The 15,606-nt window shown below is 35.0% G+C and overlaps 1 protein-coding gene across 12 annotated transcripts in view; it reads left to right on the top strand.

Annotated features, from left to right (window-relative positions):
- Positions 1 to 15,606, top strand: part of KCNMA1 (potassium calcium-activated channel subfamily M alpha 1) — a 402,729-nt gene that overhangs the window by 260,952 nt on the left and 126,171 nt on the right. For all 12 annotated transcript variants that reach the window (XM_030950724.1, XM_030950723.1, XM_030950725.1 and 9 more), the window contains 5 exons: positions 7,478 to 7,588; positions 9,351 to 9,456; positions 10,867 to 10,949; positions 13,077 to 13,146; positions 14,814 to 14,969. In XM_030950724.1, the coding sequence (XP_030806584.1) occupies positions 7,478 to 7,588; positions 9,351 to 9,456; positions 10,867 to 10,949; positions 13,077 to 13,146; positions 14,814 to 14,969 (526 nt within the window). The remainder of the gene's footprint in view (positions 1 to 7,477; positions 7,589 to 9,350; positions 9,457 to 10,866; positions 10,950 to 13,076; positions 13,147 to 14,813; positions 14,970 to 15,606) is intronic.

A 15,606-nucleotide genomic window follows, 5' to 3' on the forward strand; every position in this document is an offset into this window, starting at 1 on the left:
AACACTGATGTTGGAAACTTTCATCGGTTACCTAGACAAACTAAATACCTTGATTTATTTCTGGGAATGAGTAGTATTGTTAATTTCCCAAAATATTTGTCACAGAGGCCAGAACAGTTTCATATTTATATTCATACTTGTTTTCTCAAAGAGAAGTTTTTCAAACTCAGAATGTATCCCTCTGTTTTCAAAGCTCTAAAGGAGTTATAGTAGAGGGGAATATGGTTAAAAACCTGTTTTGCACACAGGGTTTGTTCCTCCTCTTCTACATTGTCACTAGTACCCAGCGTTGCTCAGATGTCTCTAAATTTGGACCTGATCTTCAGTCAGAACCCCACATCCTGAAAAGCTCAACTTCAGATTACAGGCTTCTGCTAGCTTTGGGGCGTGCTTAATTTTATTTTTTCACTTTTTTTTTGGTCTTTCTTTGTATGCACTGTCTGTCTGTTTTTATCTCACTTTGTCAGTGCTTTCTCTGCTGATCTCTGCTGCTCATATAATTTGTTGCTTGAAACTCATCTCTGTCATCAGCGTAAAAACTGTTCAATTTACTTTGTGCATTGTTTTCTGGTTCAATTATTAATTACTGAGTAGTTTAAAGATGTCCTTTGGTCATGTGGGTCTTTCATCAGAGAATCTAAGCTTGAGAACTGCACGGTAAAAAGCCATTAGGACCCCTTGTTTGATGTTGCTTTTGCAGTCAGTAGAACAAGATTGATGAAATGTTATGTTTGGCCAAAATTGAAGTTTTCATTTGGAATTCAGTGTTGAGAGAATGGATTGTCAGAACCAATAAGTTTTCCTTTGCCTGGGATATGGGCATGTGGTAGTAATTAGCGGTATAAGGTCTTTAGTTGAGCAACCAAGCATAGATTCTGGCAGCAAAAATAATGAGAAACTACAGTTGTTCTATTTCTAATGTCAGAAAGTTTCCAGATTAAATACATTTCCAATATGAAAACATCTGAATTTTGGTGAAAGATATAGTTGCAGCCCTTGAAACAGAAAATGTGTGTACTTTTTAACTCTGTACAAAATAGATAAATACATGGAATCTGCTTTGTTACATCTATATATATGTTTATACATTATTGTGGTTTAACCCCAGCTAGCAGCCGTGCCAGGAAACAGCATAACATGTTGCCTCCTAAACCTAGTGTGTGTAATAACATGATTATTAAACATTTAGGTCAGAAATTAAAACCAATTTATGATTATGTATGTTTTGAATTTTACACTAAATGACTTAAATAGTACAGAGAGCCTTGCTATGGAATTGTAACTATAACGGAGCTAGAATGTAGGCATAAAAATTATTGATATAAACTTCACTAATTAAAGAAGAGAAATAACAAACACATCAAATTTGAGCTTACGTTTCATTTTGCTTTTCAGCCAATAAAGTCCTCAGAGGATCATAAACTGTACAGGATTCATTTTGCATAATAAAGAACCTTATTTTTGTTTTAGATGAGACCCATACATAGAAACTTTGCAAATAAACGTAGTTTGTAGACAGTTATCACTGGTCAAACTTACTGGATAATAGGTTCATTTAGTTGTGAAAGTCCTCAGGGAATTTTTTAGATTTTAAATTGAGTTATAATTTCTGCTTTATAATATTATTGTAAGGAGACTTCTAAGAAACAAGAATGTCTTTATAGTCTTTCATTGAAGTTTCATCTTCAGCTATTAAATGAACAGCAGTACTTACTGCTGCATTTATATCAAAATACCTATACCAGTATATCTACAAAATTTATTCTGTATTTACTAATTTACTTTTCAATCAAGATTGTTCTTGTTCCATTTCTGTATTTGTGTGTGTATACAATCAGACTGGATTTTAACACTGTGAAATATTTTCCAGTTGAAGATATTAATTCATTGTAAATCAGCATGCACAAAGCTCTAGAAAGCATATGGAAAGAACATTTGTAAACTGATGAACTCAGCCTGGATAATTTACTGATTTTTTCAGTCTTTACATTGAATTAATGACTTCTAATTCCATGGACTAAATTATTTTGTCTTTTTTATGCAATCCTGCTATCCAATCTGATGCAAAGTCTTTATGAGGGCAGAAAGCAGAACACAGCTTTGCATGAGTAGGTGTGGCAGAGAGAGCACTGACCTGGCTGAGCAGGGAGGTTGGGCCAGAGGAGCCACTGTGGTCCCTTCCAACCTGACCCATTCTGTGGCTCTGGATATGTTTATATAAACTGCTTGCTTTGTCACCATTGTACAGGTTTATGCTAGACTTCATTACAGATTTAAAAGATGTAAAAATAAGTTATCCAGAGGCATTATTGTAGTTAATATGCAAGATTAAAAATGCATTTTAATGAAATCCCAGTCCTTTACTGTAAAAGGTATTAGAACCTCCTGTTTCTCTTCTCTCATGATCTGCTCTGTTTCCCAGACATTTCTACAGATTTCTTAAATTTACAAGCCATAAATTACCAAATCATCAACATATCAACAGGAATAATCATCTGTTAGAAATTCCTTCCAGAAGGAAACATGGGATTCAATAACTAAACTTCACAGAAGAAAATAAAAACTGTAGACAGATAGATATGGTAAACAGAAAGACAAACAGATAATTTGACAGGTCATATTGAACTCATTAGACATTTGAATTTCATTACAAATTAGAAAAAAGAAAAGTTTAGGCTTAACCAAAGGAAAGGTCCATTTACTGCAGTAATGAGAGGCATAGCTCCAAAGAAAGTGACATTAAATTCTTATATTAAATAATTTGATGCAATATGTAAGATATTATTTTTTCAGTGGGATGAGAATGTAATAGGAGAATGTGACATGGATTACATTATGATCCCAGGGGTGTCTCTATTTCCCATCTGCTAGCCGTTCTTCTAATCCCACTTTTTCAAATGAAATTTTACTTAGTGATGAAGAAAATCTGATGAGTGTTAAATAGACTGACAGATAGAAGAAATAGGAGAAACTTCTTTTTTTCAATTTTGTGTGCATATTAAACTATATCCATTCTTTTGAAAGAAAGAAGGGAAATGTGGGAAGTGACATATAAGAACATTATGACTTTAAAATGTGCATTTGAGGTCTCATACCACATTCCATTCCTGCAATAACAGCGCTTCTTTTATATTTCCAATTGAAGTTTTTAAAGTTCATTTTCTCTGCTTAAACTTTGAAAAAACCCTCTTGGATTTGGCACCACATAGCAGTAGACGCTGTTCAAATTTTGACTCAAGAAAGACTGAATCTGGTTTATACATCTGCTGATCTACCATATTCTACAAACTGTACAGTATGGCATTCCAGGCTGCGTAATGTGAGACGGCAGAAGTGATGAATTGTTCAGCAAATTTTAGAGACTTCTTGCTTTCACTCAGGTTCTGTTGCAGAAAATTACTCGTGACATTTTGGGATGATTTTTGTGGAAAGAAATGCACTGGCTCTGCTCATGGATGAAATGCTCAAAAATATGAAGATCCTTTCCTAACTCCTGCATTGCTTACAAAGGATTTAATTATTTTTTGACTCATTGAGCACTTAAAAAACATGTAAGGTGATTTGAAAATGAGTAGTAATGGGAGAAAACAATGTATTTAATAGAAACTACTTTCAGTTGAATTCAGAAGTAAAACAGGATGGCTTGTACGTGAGATATCTGCCACACAAAATGTTACAAAAACGAAATCCAGGGTTTGGAGGGATTAGAACAGTCCGTTGAGGTCTGTTTGCAAGTGAGATGCTAATGCTGGAGGTGTAGATTGCCCCTGCATTTGACTGTAAGCTTTCCAGTATGGGCTCCCTGTGCATGCTATTCCGCAGTTTTTTTCTTCTGTTCATAGTAAACTGCTCACTTTTGTCTTCTGGTGATAAGTGTGTGTTGTGCCTTAATGTTGTAGTATTTTTCATAAAAGCAGAAATACTCTAAATAATATTACCATTCAGACTGAATGAAAGTATGAATATTCATTTTAAGCTGTAGTGGAAGTCCCCACTAATCCAGATCCTGGAAGAAACAAATCACTGTACTTTCATTTTATTATGGCTGGTTTGGAGGTGTGCATCAAACAAAGAATATTAACTTTTAAATTGGTTTATAGAGAAACATCGCAAAATTCCTTAGGTCATGATCATAAAAATGCAAGATAAATTAATCTAGCTGTAGCTGAGCAAAGTTTAAATAAACAAAGCAGGCCAGAGTGAGTCATGGAGGATAGCATGCCATTGCAAGCAGACTTGGATGAAAGCTTTAACGTGTAGTTTAAACAAAGAAGTGTGCTATTTATCCTGGATTAAAGGAGCTGAAATGCACTCTTGTATTGGTCACAACGTGACTTAATATTTACATCAGAAGAAATTTCAAATGCCTGGCATTAACAATTTTGTATTTGTATTAATCTGATGTAGGGTCCAGTAGGGTTCCAGTGATTTGTACTGTGCCCCACATACTGAATGGAGCTTTCTGAGTTCTTCCTGGTGTTACCTGATCCCTTTTTCTTTATTCTTGAATTAAGGGAGAATCCAAAGGCATGGAACCTGGTTGAAAGAACAGATATTTTCTGTCAGAATTAAGCACAGCAGCTGCACAAATACACCCTGGTTCCTAAATAGCTGACAGTTGAACCTATCAGGTCCAATTTACAGAAATTCAAGGTACCTGAGATATGTTTTCACGTACTTCAATTACATCTCCTCTGACAGTATGGCCTTATGCTTGTGCACTTTTAATGCTGACACATATTCTAGTTTCTGCAGCACTTCCTAGTAACTACAACACTTCTTGGATTTTAAATCCTTCAGGAATAAAGAGAATAATAAAATCCACTTTTGGACAAAAGTGGATTTTTGCAGGAGAAAAAAATGTTAAACTTGCTTGACAGTCAGTTTGCTATATCCTTTAATATATTCTGCTTGTCTCCTTTTAACTAGGAGATTTATAGAGCCTGATGGGAGAATCAGATTGAGAAATTAGATTACTGTTTAATAATTTTTTTACGGTACACATTGGCTTTGTAAGAGATGATTAGAGGACTATCATGTTTGGACTCAAGTCTTCTGTGAAAAAGAAAGGGAAACACTTCAGATTGTGGATGCAGAGCACTTACTACTCTAACAGAATTAATCTGAGAGGGCAGTTTATGTCGAAATAAGAGAAAGACACAGAAGCACACACATGACGTTTTGAGGTGAATTATCAGAATCCTGAGTAATGTTTGGTAAATCATGAAAAGCACAACCATCTAGAAATGTACTGTAAACTGGTATGTTTAAGAATGCATATCACTAACAGATAGACAAGCAGAAGACATATACAGTGTCTGTTGACATTTATTGACTTTTTTTTAGTAAGAAAACATGACTGACATCCATCATTTCTTTGAACAAAACCTGCTAGACTTTACAAGCTGCTGCCTGCTTCAACCAGAGCAGCCTGCTGCTGGTATATAAAGAGTTTAGATGGTCAGTAAATGAAGGAATGAGCAGAATGCTAAGCAGAAATACCATGAAAAGATCTGAGCATATGTATTTGATATAAATATCATAATTTTATAGAGGCATCTAGAGCAATATGCACCCCACTTCCTTTAGATACTTGACAAGTGAACACCAAGTATTCAACTGAATCCTGAACAGAATTTTGTATTTATTATTGTTGATTTATTAAAACAGACTAGTTGGAGTGAGTCTTTTCAAGTTCTTTATACTTATTCCAATAAAATGGATGTTTCTTGCAAAATAAACAGGCAAAAAATTTGCCTTTTGTATTGTGTCCTGTGAAGGAAGAACCATGCAAAGATCCTTTTTAAAGAATTCCATTCAGAGTGGATCTGTTTTCATTTACAGTGCTATTTACATGGTTTAAATGTATGTTCTCAATTATCTCATGCCAAAAATCTAGATGTTTTAACTTTTGCTCATTTCATTGTTTTCCTTACTGAAACAGTTCGTCTCTGTAGTAGCTTTGGATTTTCTGCCTCCATTTTTGTTTACTTTATAAGAAGCTGGAGGATTTTTAGTAAATGGATCATTATGTCAATACTAGGATTGGGAAAAATTAGTTACCATAGAGCATTCCAATTATGTAGAATCACAGTTGGAATCAACTGTGTACATCTGTGCCAATTTTTCATATTTGAAATATTTTCACATTTTTTCATATTTCTCAAATTCATTTTGAGAATGTTAAATATATATGGGAGAGGATGGATTAGCCTATCTTTGTTAGAATATGGCTCCTGATAAGCTTTTGATTCTTTGTAAAAGGTTTATTTTGCAGCCTCACGATCATACAGTATGGATTCCCATTGGAATATTAAACCAGTTTCATGTCTGATATGTGTACCAATGACAACTACTACTTAACAAAAATCTTAGGCCTCCTAAATACCTGTCATCAATAAAAATGTCTAAATTCTTAAGTCATGTTTTTCAATATGGCAAGGGAATTTATAGATTTTGTTTATGAAGAGTAAAAGAGGAACCTCCAGAGCACCCCTTGGCCAAAGGAGAAAGAGCTGACCTGATATATTTTATGTCTTGTTTTCTGATACTGTGCTTACCATCTCACAAAATGGAAAAGCTTTAACTTGTGTTTTTTTGGTTTTTGTGTTTGCAGTCCAAGGACATTTATTGCACCTAAAACTTATGTTTAAAAAAAAAGGCAAAGCAGAAACTATGCCTAGCAAGTTTAGCAATAAACATTCATATATCAAGTCCTATGTTAAATACAAACTAGCATGGCCAGAGTCTCTTGTAAACTTCTACTTCTTGCCTGTTAAATCAAATTAAACATTTGAAATTTTAGATTGTCGCTATTTCTAAAATTGCATTTGAGTCCTGGTGATGTCTGAATACTCATGTAAAAGGAGTTATCATATTTCAAAATAAATGTTTAACACACTCTGCTCTGCCAAAAAAGCGATAATAGTAAGCAATGACTTTTGCTGTAAAGTACTCTTCCTCTAGGATTTATGGTAGGAAAAAGATTTCTTGCCACTTATGGCCTGTAATTGGAAAGCTTTGCACTACCTTCCTTGGCATAAAAGTTTGCTTCAAGTATGGAAAAATATTGAATCATTTTAGGGACATTTGCTGTCATAACCCAAAAACTTAAAGAGTAAATCTCATTAGAGGAGTTAAAAATATTGAGTAAGATGTGTAAAATGAGGAAATATGGTTTTGAAAGGGTCTGGTTAATACAATGCATAAACATAAATATATAACTGATCCTACTTATTGTTAAATGTGTAATACAACCTGGGCAAATGGCTTTACAGGTGACAGTGTGTACATGGATGTATTTGCAGTTGCAAAAAACCTTTTTTAATTTGTATTTTTCTTCTCTGACTTTGTGGAATAGGATCTAGAGAAACATCAAGGAGACTAATGCTCTTTTTTCTCAATAAGTTATTTCTATCTCTGCTTGCTTGCTTATTTTGCCTTCTTTGGAAGATTAACTCTGATTTTTCTGTAACAGGCACATAGTTGTCTGTGGTCACATAACACTTGAAAGTGTGTCGAACTTCCTGAAGGACTTCCTGCACAAGGATAGGGATGATGTCAATGTAGAAATCGTCTTTCTGCATAAGTGAGTAATCTTTCCACATTGGTCTTATCATCTCTTACCAAAACTCGTAAGGTTAAGCTGCATCTTCTGGGAAGACAGAGAATATTTAAAGCTCCAAATAACCATAAGATTAATATTTGCATTTATGTTTATTAAAAATATGGCTTGAGAAAAAGGTTTTTTTTCCCTGCATTTTCCATTACCCCCTAGTAAGTATATTTGTTTCAAGCGGACAGACTTCAGACCCGGTTGTGTTGTCTGTGATGTACATAGCTAAATGCATAGTTGAAGAGGGGATCAGGTTATGAAATAAAAAATATTGAAATGGAAATAAAATGCATCCGATATTTTTTTTTAGTGGTATATATTCCTAGGGAAACTGCCAAAAATAATTATATCAGTAAAACTAATGAAAAACACTGTATGTTGTACAAACGTTTGTATGTATTTACAATATGAAAAATGTAGATGCAGTTTCATTTTTAATATAGCAGATACTTTACAAATGTATTGACAGTAGAAATGAAATTCTATTCATGGTGATAATCAGTACTGCACTTTATTCCATTTTATACACATACCTACACACACATATAATCTTGCCTTTTTCTTATGTGGAATTTGGAAAGGTGTCTTAATGAGTTTGATGTTTCTTTCATGCTCTACATGATGTGTAAGTTAATAATAGTTTAGTAGCTAATACAATTCCAAATAGCCATGCCTGGGGAGGAACTGCTAGAAAAAGCCACATGATAGGAGACAGTATCTTTTCTGTTCTGTAATGGCATCTGTTTAGAAGAGTTGCAACTTATAAATGTTTTTTTTTTTTGCATTCAACAATGCATTCTGCACTTGTCAAAGCAAATGATTAGGAAATTAAGGGTATAATTTTTGATGATTTAACAGTGAAAGCTGAAAACTAAGCATCAGCAGTACTTCCACAATTTTTCATCTAGTCCTTTGAATTTGAACTAGAGATGACATCCTAAAGTAACTACCTCATTTTTTTTATTTCCTCTCCATGTAACAACTAGTGACTGTGAGAGGAAATCAGGGATCAAGATTTCCACAGCGAAAATGTGTAGTGATAGGAATCAGGAAACTGCACTTTCATTTAAAATGAGTTTAGCACCTTGCTGCTTGTTCGTGCCTGTAGCTATTAAATTCCTTCCGTTTTAATGAGTGGCACCAGAAAACATATTTACAAGGTTGGTGCCATGTTATGTAATTGACTGTAATAAATTTAATTTTTCTTTTGTTTCTGGCAAAATAAAATGAGACAGAAAGTCATGGCATCATTATGTTTGTTTTAATTGTAGCTCATAGAGGCCTCAGAGTCCCTGTCTGGTTTCTTTTTCTGATTTTAGAGATCTTGCATTGGGCTGTTTTATTCAACACAGTCAGCTGTTGTGGGAATGGTAGGGACATGCAGAGGATGGTTGTGGTACTACATAATTTCTGGGTGGAACACTGGGAGAGGAGGTTTTCAAATGCTTGCACCCATATTTCTGGATTCACATCCCTTGGAAATGTACGAGCAGTGAATGTGGAGAGTAGCACAAGGTGGGCCAGGAGCACTGCAGATACAAGTAAGGCAGTGAAAGCAATGTAGTGTTCATCTTTTGAGTAAGGAATACTGTTTCCCTGCCATAGAAAAAGCATCAGCTGAAGTCTGAATATCTAAAACAAATAAATAGGTGGGTTTGTAAATGCAGAAAATGGAGCAGTTATGGAATTTGACCTCTCATTTGCTCTTGTGTTCTTCTTCCTCTTTCCACTGCAGTATCTCCCCTAACCTTGAGCTGGAAGCTCTTTTTAAACGACACTTCACTCAGGTGGAATTTTATCAGGGTTCAGTCCTTAATCCCCATGACCTGGCGAGAGTGAAGGTAACAGCTCTGTTGTTCTGTTCTGCTAATTGACCTTTTTCCAAGTACTCCTTGCATTATTTGGGAAAAAAACCAAACACTAAAGCCCTTCTTCATATAACCACAAAAGAATGTTTTTCCGTTTCTATTATTTTAAATATCTATACTGGTAAACCTTTTTTTTCCCCATATCTTTAAATCTTCAAAGCTACAGCAACAGTGACTTAAGATACATTGTCTGCCATTCCATTGAACACTTCATGAATTTTTCATTGATGTTTCATTCAAAAGTGTATTTTACATTAATGTTTGATATAGCAAGATATTGTCTTACAGTAATTGCTTAAAGTGCTGTTGTCTTAACTTCTCAGAACAATTTAAAAGTATTTTTTCGCCCTCCAAACCCTTTTTCTGTTGTCTAGAATCCAGAAAGAAAAATGCAAGTTAAGATTTTTGGTAAATAAACTTAGATAGTTTTACTTATTTAGATATTTATTTTCTAGAATTTCTAAATGGTAAATTATTTCATTCTCTTAAAGCATGAAGCTTTAAAAAAAAGAAAATTAAAGAAAAATCAGGTTGTCAGATACATCATTTACTTTTTAATTTCTTTTTCTTTTTCTTTGCAATGGAATGTAACTGGCTGCTTAAGTCAAGAATATTTTATTAGTACTGTGTAATTTACACTTTCTGGAACACTAATCATGTCTTTTGTCCATTTTGACTGCAGAAATTGCTTAAGATTTTGTAGGCTAATGCACACTGTTTCAGTTCATCAGAGCATGTCCTAATTATGATCATAAAATCATGTGTTCATGTATTTTGTGTTCTGTATTCCACCCTTCTTTGTGTTGATATTTGGTTGTATACACTGGTAAATACTTTTGTCATCTGCTTTGAGTTCTGTAAAGCTCAGGTTTGTGTGAATCTAGAGGTCCTGTAGATAGATCAGCTGTCCTCCTCTTGCTTTCTAAATCCAGTGCTCAGATTCTAAATCACTTCAGCCACCTCTTCCTGTCTTGAATAGGAAGGTACTTAAATTCCCAAACAGAGCTGCAGGACTTGTGGGAGCACTGTACTGATGCAACAGGAACTTCTGATGGATTTAAAAGTCTAAATTCCAGTATCTGGTTACAAAAGATTAACATTACCACCTTTGTGGCTCAGCTGATACAGAGTAAGAGTTGTCAGTGGAGCTGCTGACCTGCTCTGGTCATCATAAGCAAGTTTCAAGAAATTCTCTGTGTGCACGAGAATGGTCATAATCACTGTCATGAACTCATGTTAGCCTAGAAACATTTTTGATTAGCAATATTGAGAACTGGCACTCACACTCATGCAGCCAGTGCTGGATTCCCTGATAGTTTATGAGAAAGGAAGAGCTGAAAAGAGATGTTGCTTTATATGTTTCCTTTTTCTTTGGTGTCTCAGATAGAGTCAGCAGATGCGTGCCTAATCCTTGCCAATAAATACTGCGCTGACCCAGATGCTGAAGATGCCTCCAATATTATGAGGTAAACTCTGCAGTTTTTAATAGCTTTTTGGTCCTTAACTCTGATTAGCTAAAATTTTATATCTGATCTGTTGCACTCAAAGAACACTAGGATTTTTTTTTTTTGAGGACAAAGTAAAACATCCTCACCAAAGTCCAGAGGTGAGAATACCTTAAATTCCTACCTCCACTGTTTCATCTGTCTGCTTTAATGTGTCAGAAGAGACACTTGGAGGAGAGGCTTTGACACTCTTAGTCATTTTGCAGGAGCTAGGGTTTGAGTATTTCTAGCTGAAACCAGAGAGGAAGGGAATGCAGTCAGGTTGTTGCAACAATACATGCATGAGTGCATGCACTGCAGGGCTGTGTCAACGATGGGGCTGAAGTACCTTCAGTGCTTCATTCCTGCTGCTCTGTGGTGGAGCTGCTCCTGCAAGTAGCGCACTGCTCAGGGCATAGCAAAGATACAGGGCAGTTTCTCCTGTCCCCATCCTGCTTTTTTTATGCTGAAGACCAATCATTGCTTGTTTGATTGACAAAGCATTTACAGCATTAGGGACCCCCAGATCTCCTCCTGCTTTCCTCCTTGTAGTCTCTGAAGGGAGGAGATGAAACAGTCTGTAGATGGCAGCTAGAGTTACAACAAACCTAAGCCATTCCATTTTTTGTTTTGTTCATACAATCCTAGTTTTAATGAGACCAGTCCCCTTTTTAAAATTAAAATCTCAGTCAGTGATTGACTAAAAGTTCTCTAGCATTGTTCTCTAGATTTTACTGGCTTGTCAGATGTTTGCGTGCTGTGTATTGAAGGAAGGGGAGAAATAAAGAAATGCTTTTCTGGAAAACTACCACTGTTGCAAGAGATGTACCTATCTGAGAAAGACACAAGGCTAAAATACACCTAGTTTCATTTCACAAACATGGTTTGAGTTGCAGTGCAAGAAACTTTTTTTTGACATTGATTGCATAAATACATCAAAAATATTCTAGTCGCAGATTGATGCATTCTTAGTAGATTTAATATATTTAATGTAAAAAAATGCAAAAACTTTTGATGTGAGAGTGAAATTCTCTTGTGTTTTGTCACAATTTAATTTTAAAAAATTGAATGTTTAATTAAACAATTCAGCAAGAAACGGAAAATTAGAAGAAAGACTTGTTAAAAGAATGCAATTTTTTTATGTTTCCTGTACTAGTTTTGATATGCTTAAAAGCACAAGCCAGACCAGTAGTTTACAAGATATGTTCTACAAAACACCGATGAAAACACTTGTGGCATTCAGTCTTATGACTGATGATTCTGTAATAAGTCAGATTTTTTTTCATTGTTTTATCTTCTTTTTCTACCTTTAGGTTTTAAATACAGGACTTTTTTTTTTTGTTATTCATCTCTTTAATTTTGCTCTATGCTTTTTTTATAGTACAATATCAATCCATGCATTTCTCAAACAATTTTCTTTCAAGCCACTTAAAATCTATACACAGTTGAGTATATCTTGGATTCATTAATAATTTAGAATGCAGAAAATGTGCAGATTATGAAAGTAGCCTCCTTTTTTATAGATTCCACATTCAGTTATCAGTTTTATATTGGTTTTTGGATTAATCCATCAATATTAATAAATTTGCATGTGTAGCACAAAATCATTATTCAAGGTATTTAGATATGATGAATATCTACCAGCTATAAAGAAATAATATGTGATGGGGTAGAAATTGATTTCTTCAGGCATTTATCATTGGGAACTTGATCAAGTATGTTGATTCAAAGGCACAAAGATAGTCCCTGAGGATGAGAAGGATGTAACAGTTCCAACTACATTATTTTCCTAATGGAATGAGTATCTGAACAGTGCTGCTAAAACAAGTCTCTTTTTCTGCAAACTCCATAAGGGCAAACAGTTCAACTGAATATTTCCTGAGGCTTATTGCTCTCTAGTACTAGCCACTAATTCTTACCTCAGTTTGACTATGTGTAAATATTTCAAAGGTCTGGCGTCAATCAGTTTGCTTTACAGGCAGATGAATAAAGGGGTACAGTTTTAATTGTGGGACTTGACAAGGTGGTAAAATAGAGGTATTTGATTGCATTATTCAAATAACCTATCAGTTAAAAGTTATTTTAATAGGTTTTTCCTTTTCTTTTTAGAGTTATTTCCATAAAGAATTATCATCCGAAGATAAGAATTATCACTCAGATGTTGCAGTACCACAATAAGGTAATGTGGTGGCCAGTGTTTCTTAGAGTTTTTCACTGCATTGCATTCACTCATACATAATTTTTCTAGTCCCAGTAACAGCAAGCATTTTCTTTCCAAACTAAAACATCTTAATAAGCCTTGTCATGTAATCCAGTTACAAAGTATTTTAGTTTTATTTATATATGAAAGTGACTTCATCAAAATCTGAGATTTATGAGTTAGGATCTAATTCTCAAAGCTAGTGTCCATAGTTGATACTGACTCCAGATGACCTTTCACCGCTTCAGTTCTCTAAGTTCTGCTCTTCTTGTCTTACTGGAGGTTATTGTCATTTTTTTTTGATTTCAGCGTGACCATGTAGACCTGAAATTGCCAAGCAGTAGGTACAAAATAGATAAATTTGTGGTTTTTAATATAAAACATAGCCCAGTTGTGAGATTTGGTACTAAGAATATTGTGAAGTTCAAAATGATAAATCCACTTTGGAAAGAAATTTGAAAAAAATGTTTTATGGTAAATTTGTGACCCTTAAACACAATGAAGTCAATTTATTCAGTCCTGAGATGAGGAAGTCCATAAACTGCTGACTAACAGGGTTAGGAAGGATATATCAGGTAACACAGTACTCATGTGTGGCCTGCTTCTTTTATTACCTCTGAAAGAATCAATCACTGCCCAATGTTTGAGAAAAAGCATGACTGGGTAAACCTTCATTTGATGAAATACACAATAAATCTGGCACTAGGAAGGTTTGATAACAACTCCTTATACCTGTAACCTGTTGCTAGAACAAGAGCAACTACTGTTGCTTGTTATGTGCTCTTCCTGCATGTTATGGAAGAAGCCTGTCTTTTGTATAGAATAAAAGCAAGGAGTTTCTCTGCTTTAAACAGCCACAGAGGGGAAGTTGTTTTTTTTTTCATACTGCAGTTTGTTTGCTATTCTGATGGTTATGTCTTCAAGAATAGCTTTTATCAAGGTGCTGAACTGTGGAATTAACTTAGGAAGGGGAACAAGGAAGAAAGACTCTGTGCTTCCTTGTGTCTACACAAATGTAAAAGTTTCATGTCAGAGAAAATCCAGAAATTATGCCAGGAACTGAACAATATTTGTCTTTATCTAAGTTATCAGTTTCAATACTGCAGGTGTGTCTTGCTCAGTTATTTTCTTCATTCTGTCCTTATAAATAGCATTCTTAGGAAAAAAAAGGGTTGGTTTTTCACAAGTACTGTTCTTCAAGGTGGAAGAAATGAAATAGAAAAGACAGAAGATGTTGTATGCATTTTAAAATTCTAGTATCCTTTAAAGGTTGCAGCCTCACATAAGTTGTAATGTAAGTTGTATTAGCTTCCTGTGTATTACGTGTGTTCCTCATCAGTCAGATGGTAGCTCAAAGTGCTGGAAAAGGAACATGCAGAAGGAAAAGAAAGCTTTACAACATTCTGCTTGTTCAGGTGTGAGCATGGACCTGACAGAGTGCCGCAGCCAGCATGTCATAGAAGTGTAGCATTTTATCTGTAGTGGGTAAGAGTGGAAAATTTCTCAGCATAGAATTAAACTCTGGAAAACATGAAGTGCTTCTGCCTACTCAGAAAAAATCAACGTATTACTAGAGAAAATCATTCAGAACTGTCTTCTGTTTCTGGTTCTTCACCTGTGGGATATTTTGTTTGTTTGTTTTCCAGGCCCATCTACTAAATATCCCAAGCTGGAACTGGAAAGAGGGAGATGATGCCATCTGTCTTGCTGAGCTGAAGCTGGGTTTCATAGCCCAGAGCTGCCTGGCACCGGGCCTTTCCACAATGTTAGCCAACCTCTTCTCTATGAGGTCATTCATAAAGGTAATGCCTTTCTCATTAGAATATATTAGTTTGCAATTTAACTCGTCAGAGGCTGAAAAAGTGAACATGGCTCAAATGTGAAACAGATAGAAAGACAATAATAGATTTTGTAATACCAAAACAATCAGCATACAGTTCCATGCAAAAGTTTTTTGCTGAAAACTGGGCAATAAACTAGGTTCTATCAACTTGTGGGTTTTTTTTAATTTTCATTCAGCAAGTGTCTGGCCTTTAAAGTATTTTCCAAATCATCATCCATTTCCGGGGAGATATTTTTGGCATTTTGTGTTTTTGCTTGATTTTAGACAAACCCCATGTTTGTCTATTAGAAAAGTTGCTGCTGCTAAAACAAAAATATGATTTATGTAAGTACCATGTAGCAACAAATTGCCAAGAAAAAGGGACTGGTCATTTTCGTCTTTTACATCAAAAGACTACTGGACCGCTGACTGTGAGTAAATAAGGAACATGTATTAGAACTGAGGCCCAAACTTCCCACAACATCATTCATGTGTTTGCTCCTCCTCAGTCTAAGAGCTCTTTTGGACTTAGATTGCAAAATTGTAGCCCAGTTGGACCTCTGTGGCAGCTGTACTGGCTACTGGACCAAGGCTTCAATTGCAGCAATCATTGCATC

Source organism: Camarhynchus parvulus, chromosome 6 (genome assembly GCF_901933205.1).
Source record: "Camarhynchus parvulus chromosome 6, STF_HiC, whole genome shotgun sequence".
Taxonomy (NCBI): Eukaryota; Metazoa; Chordata; class Aves; order Passeriformes; family Thraupidae; genus Camarhynchus; species Camarhynchus parvulus.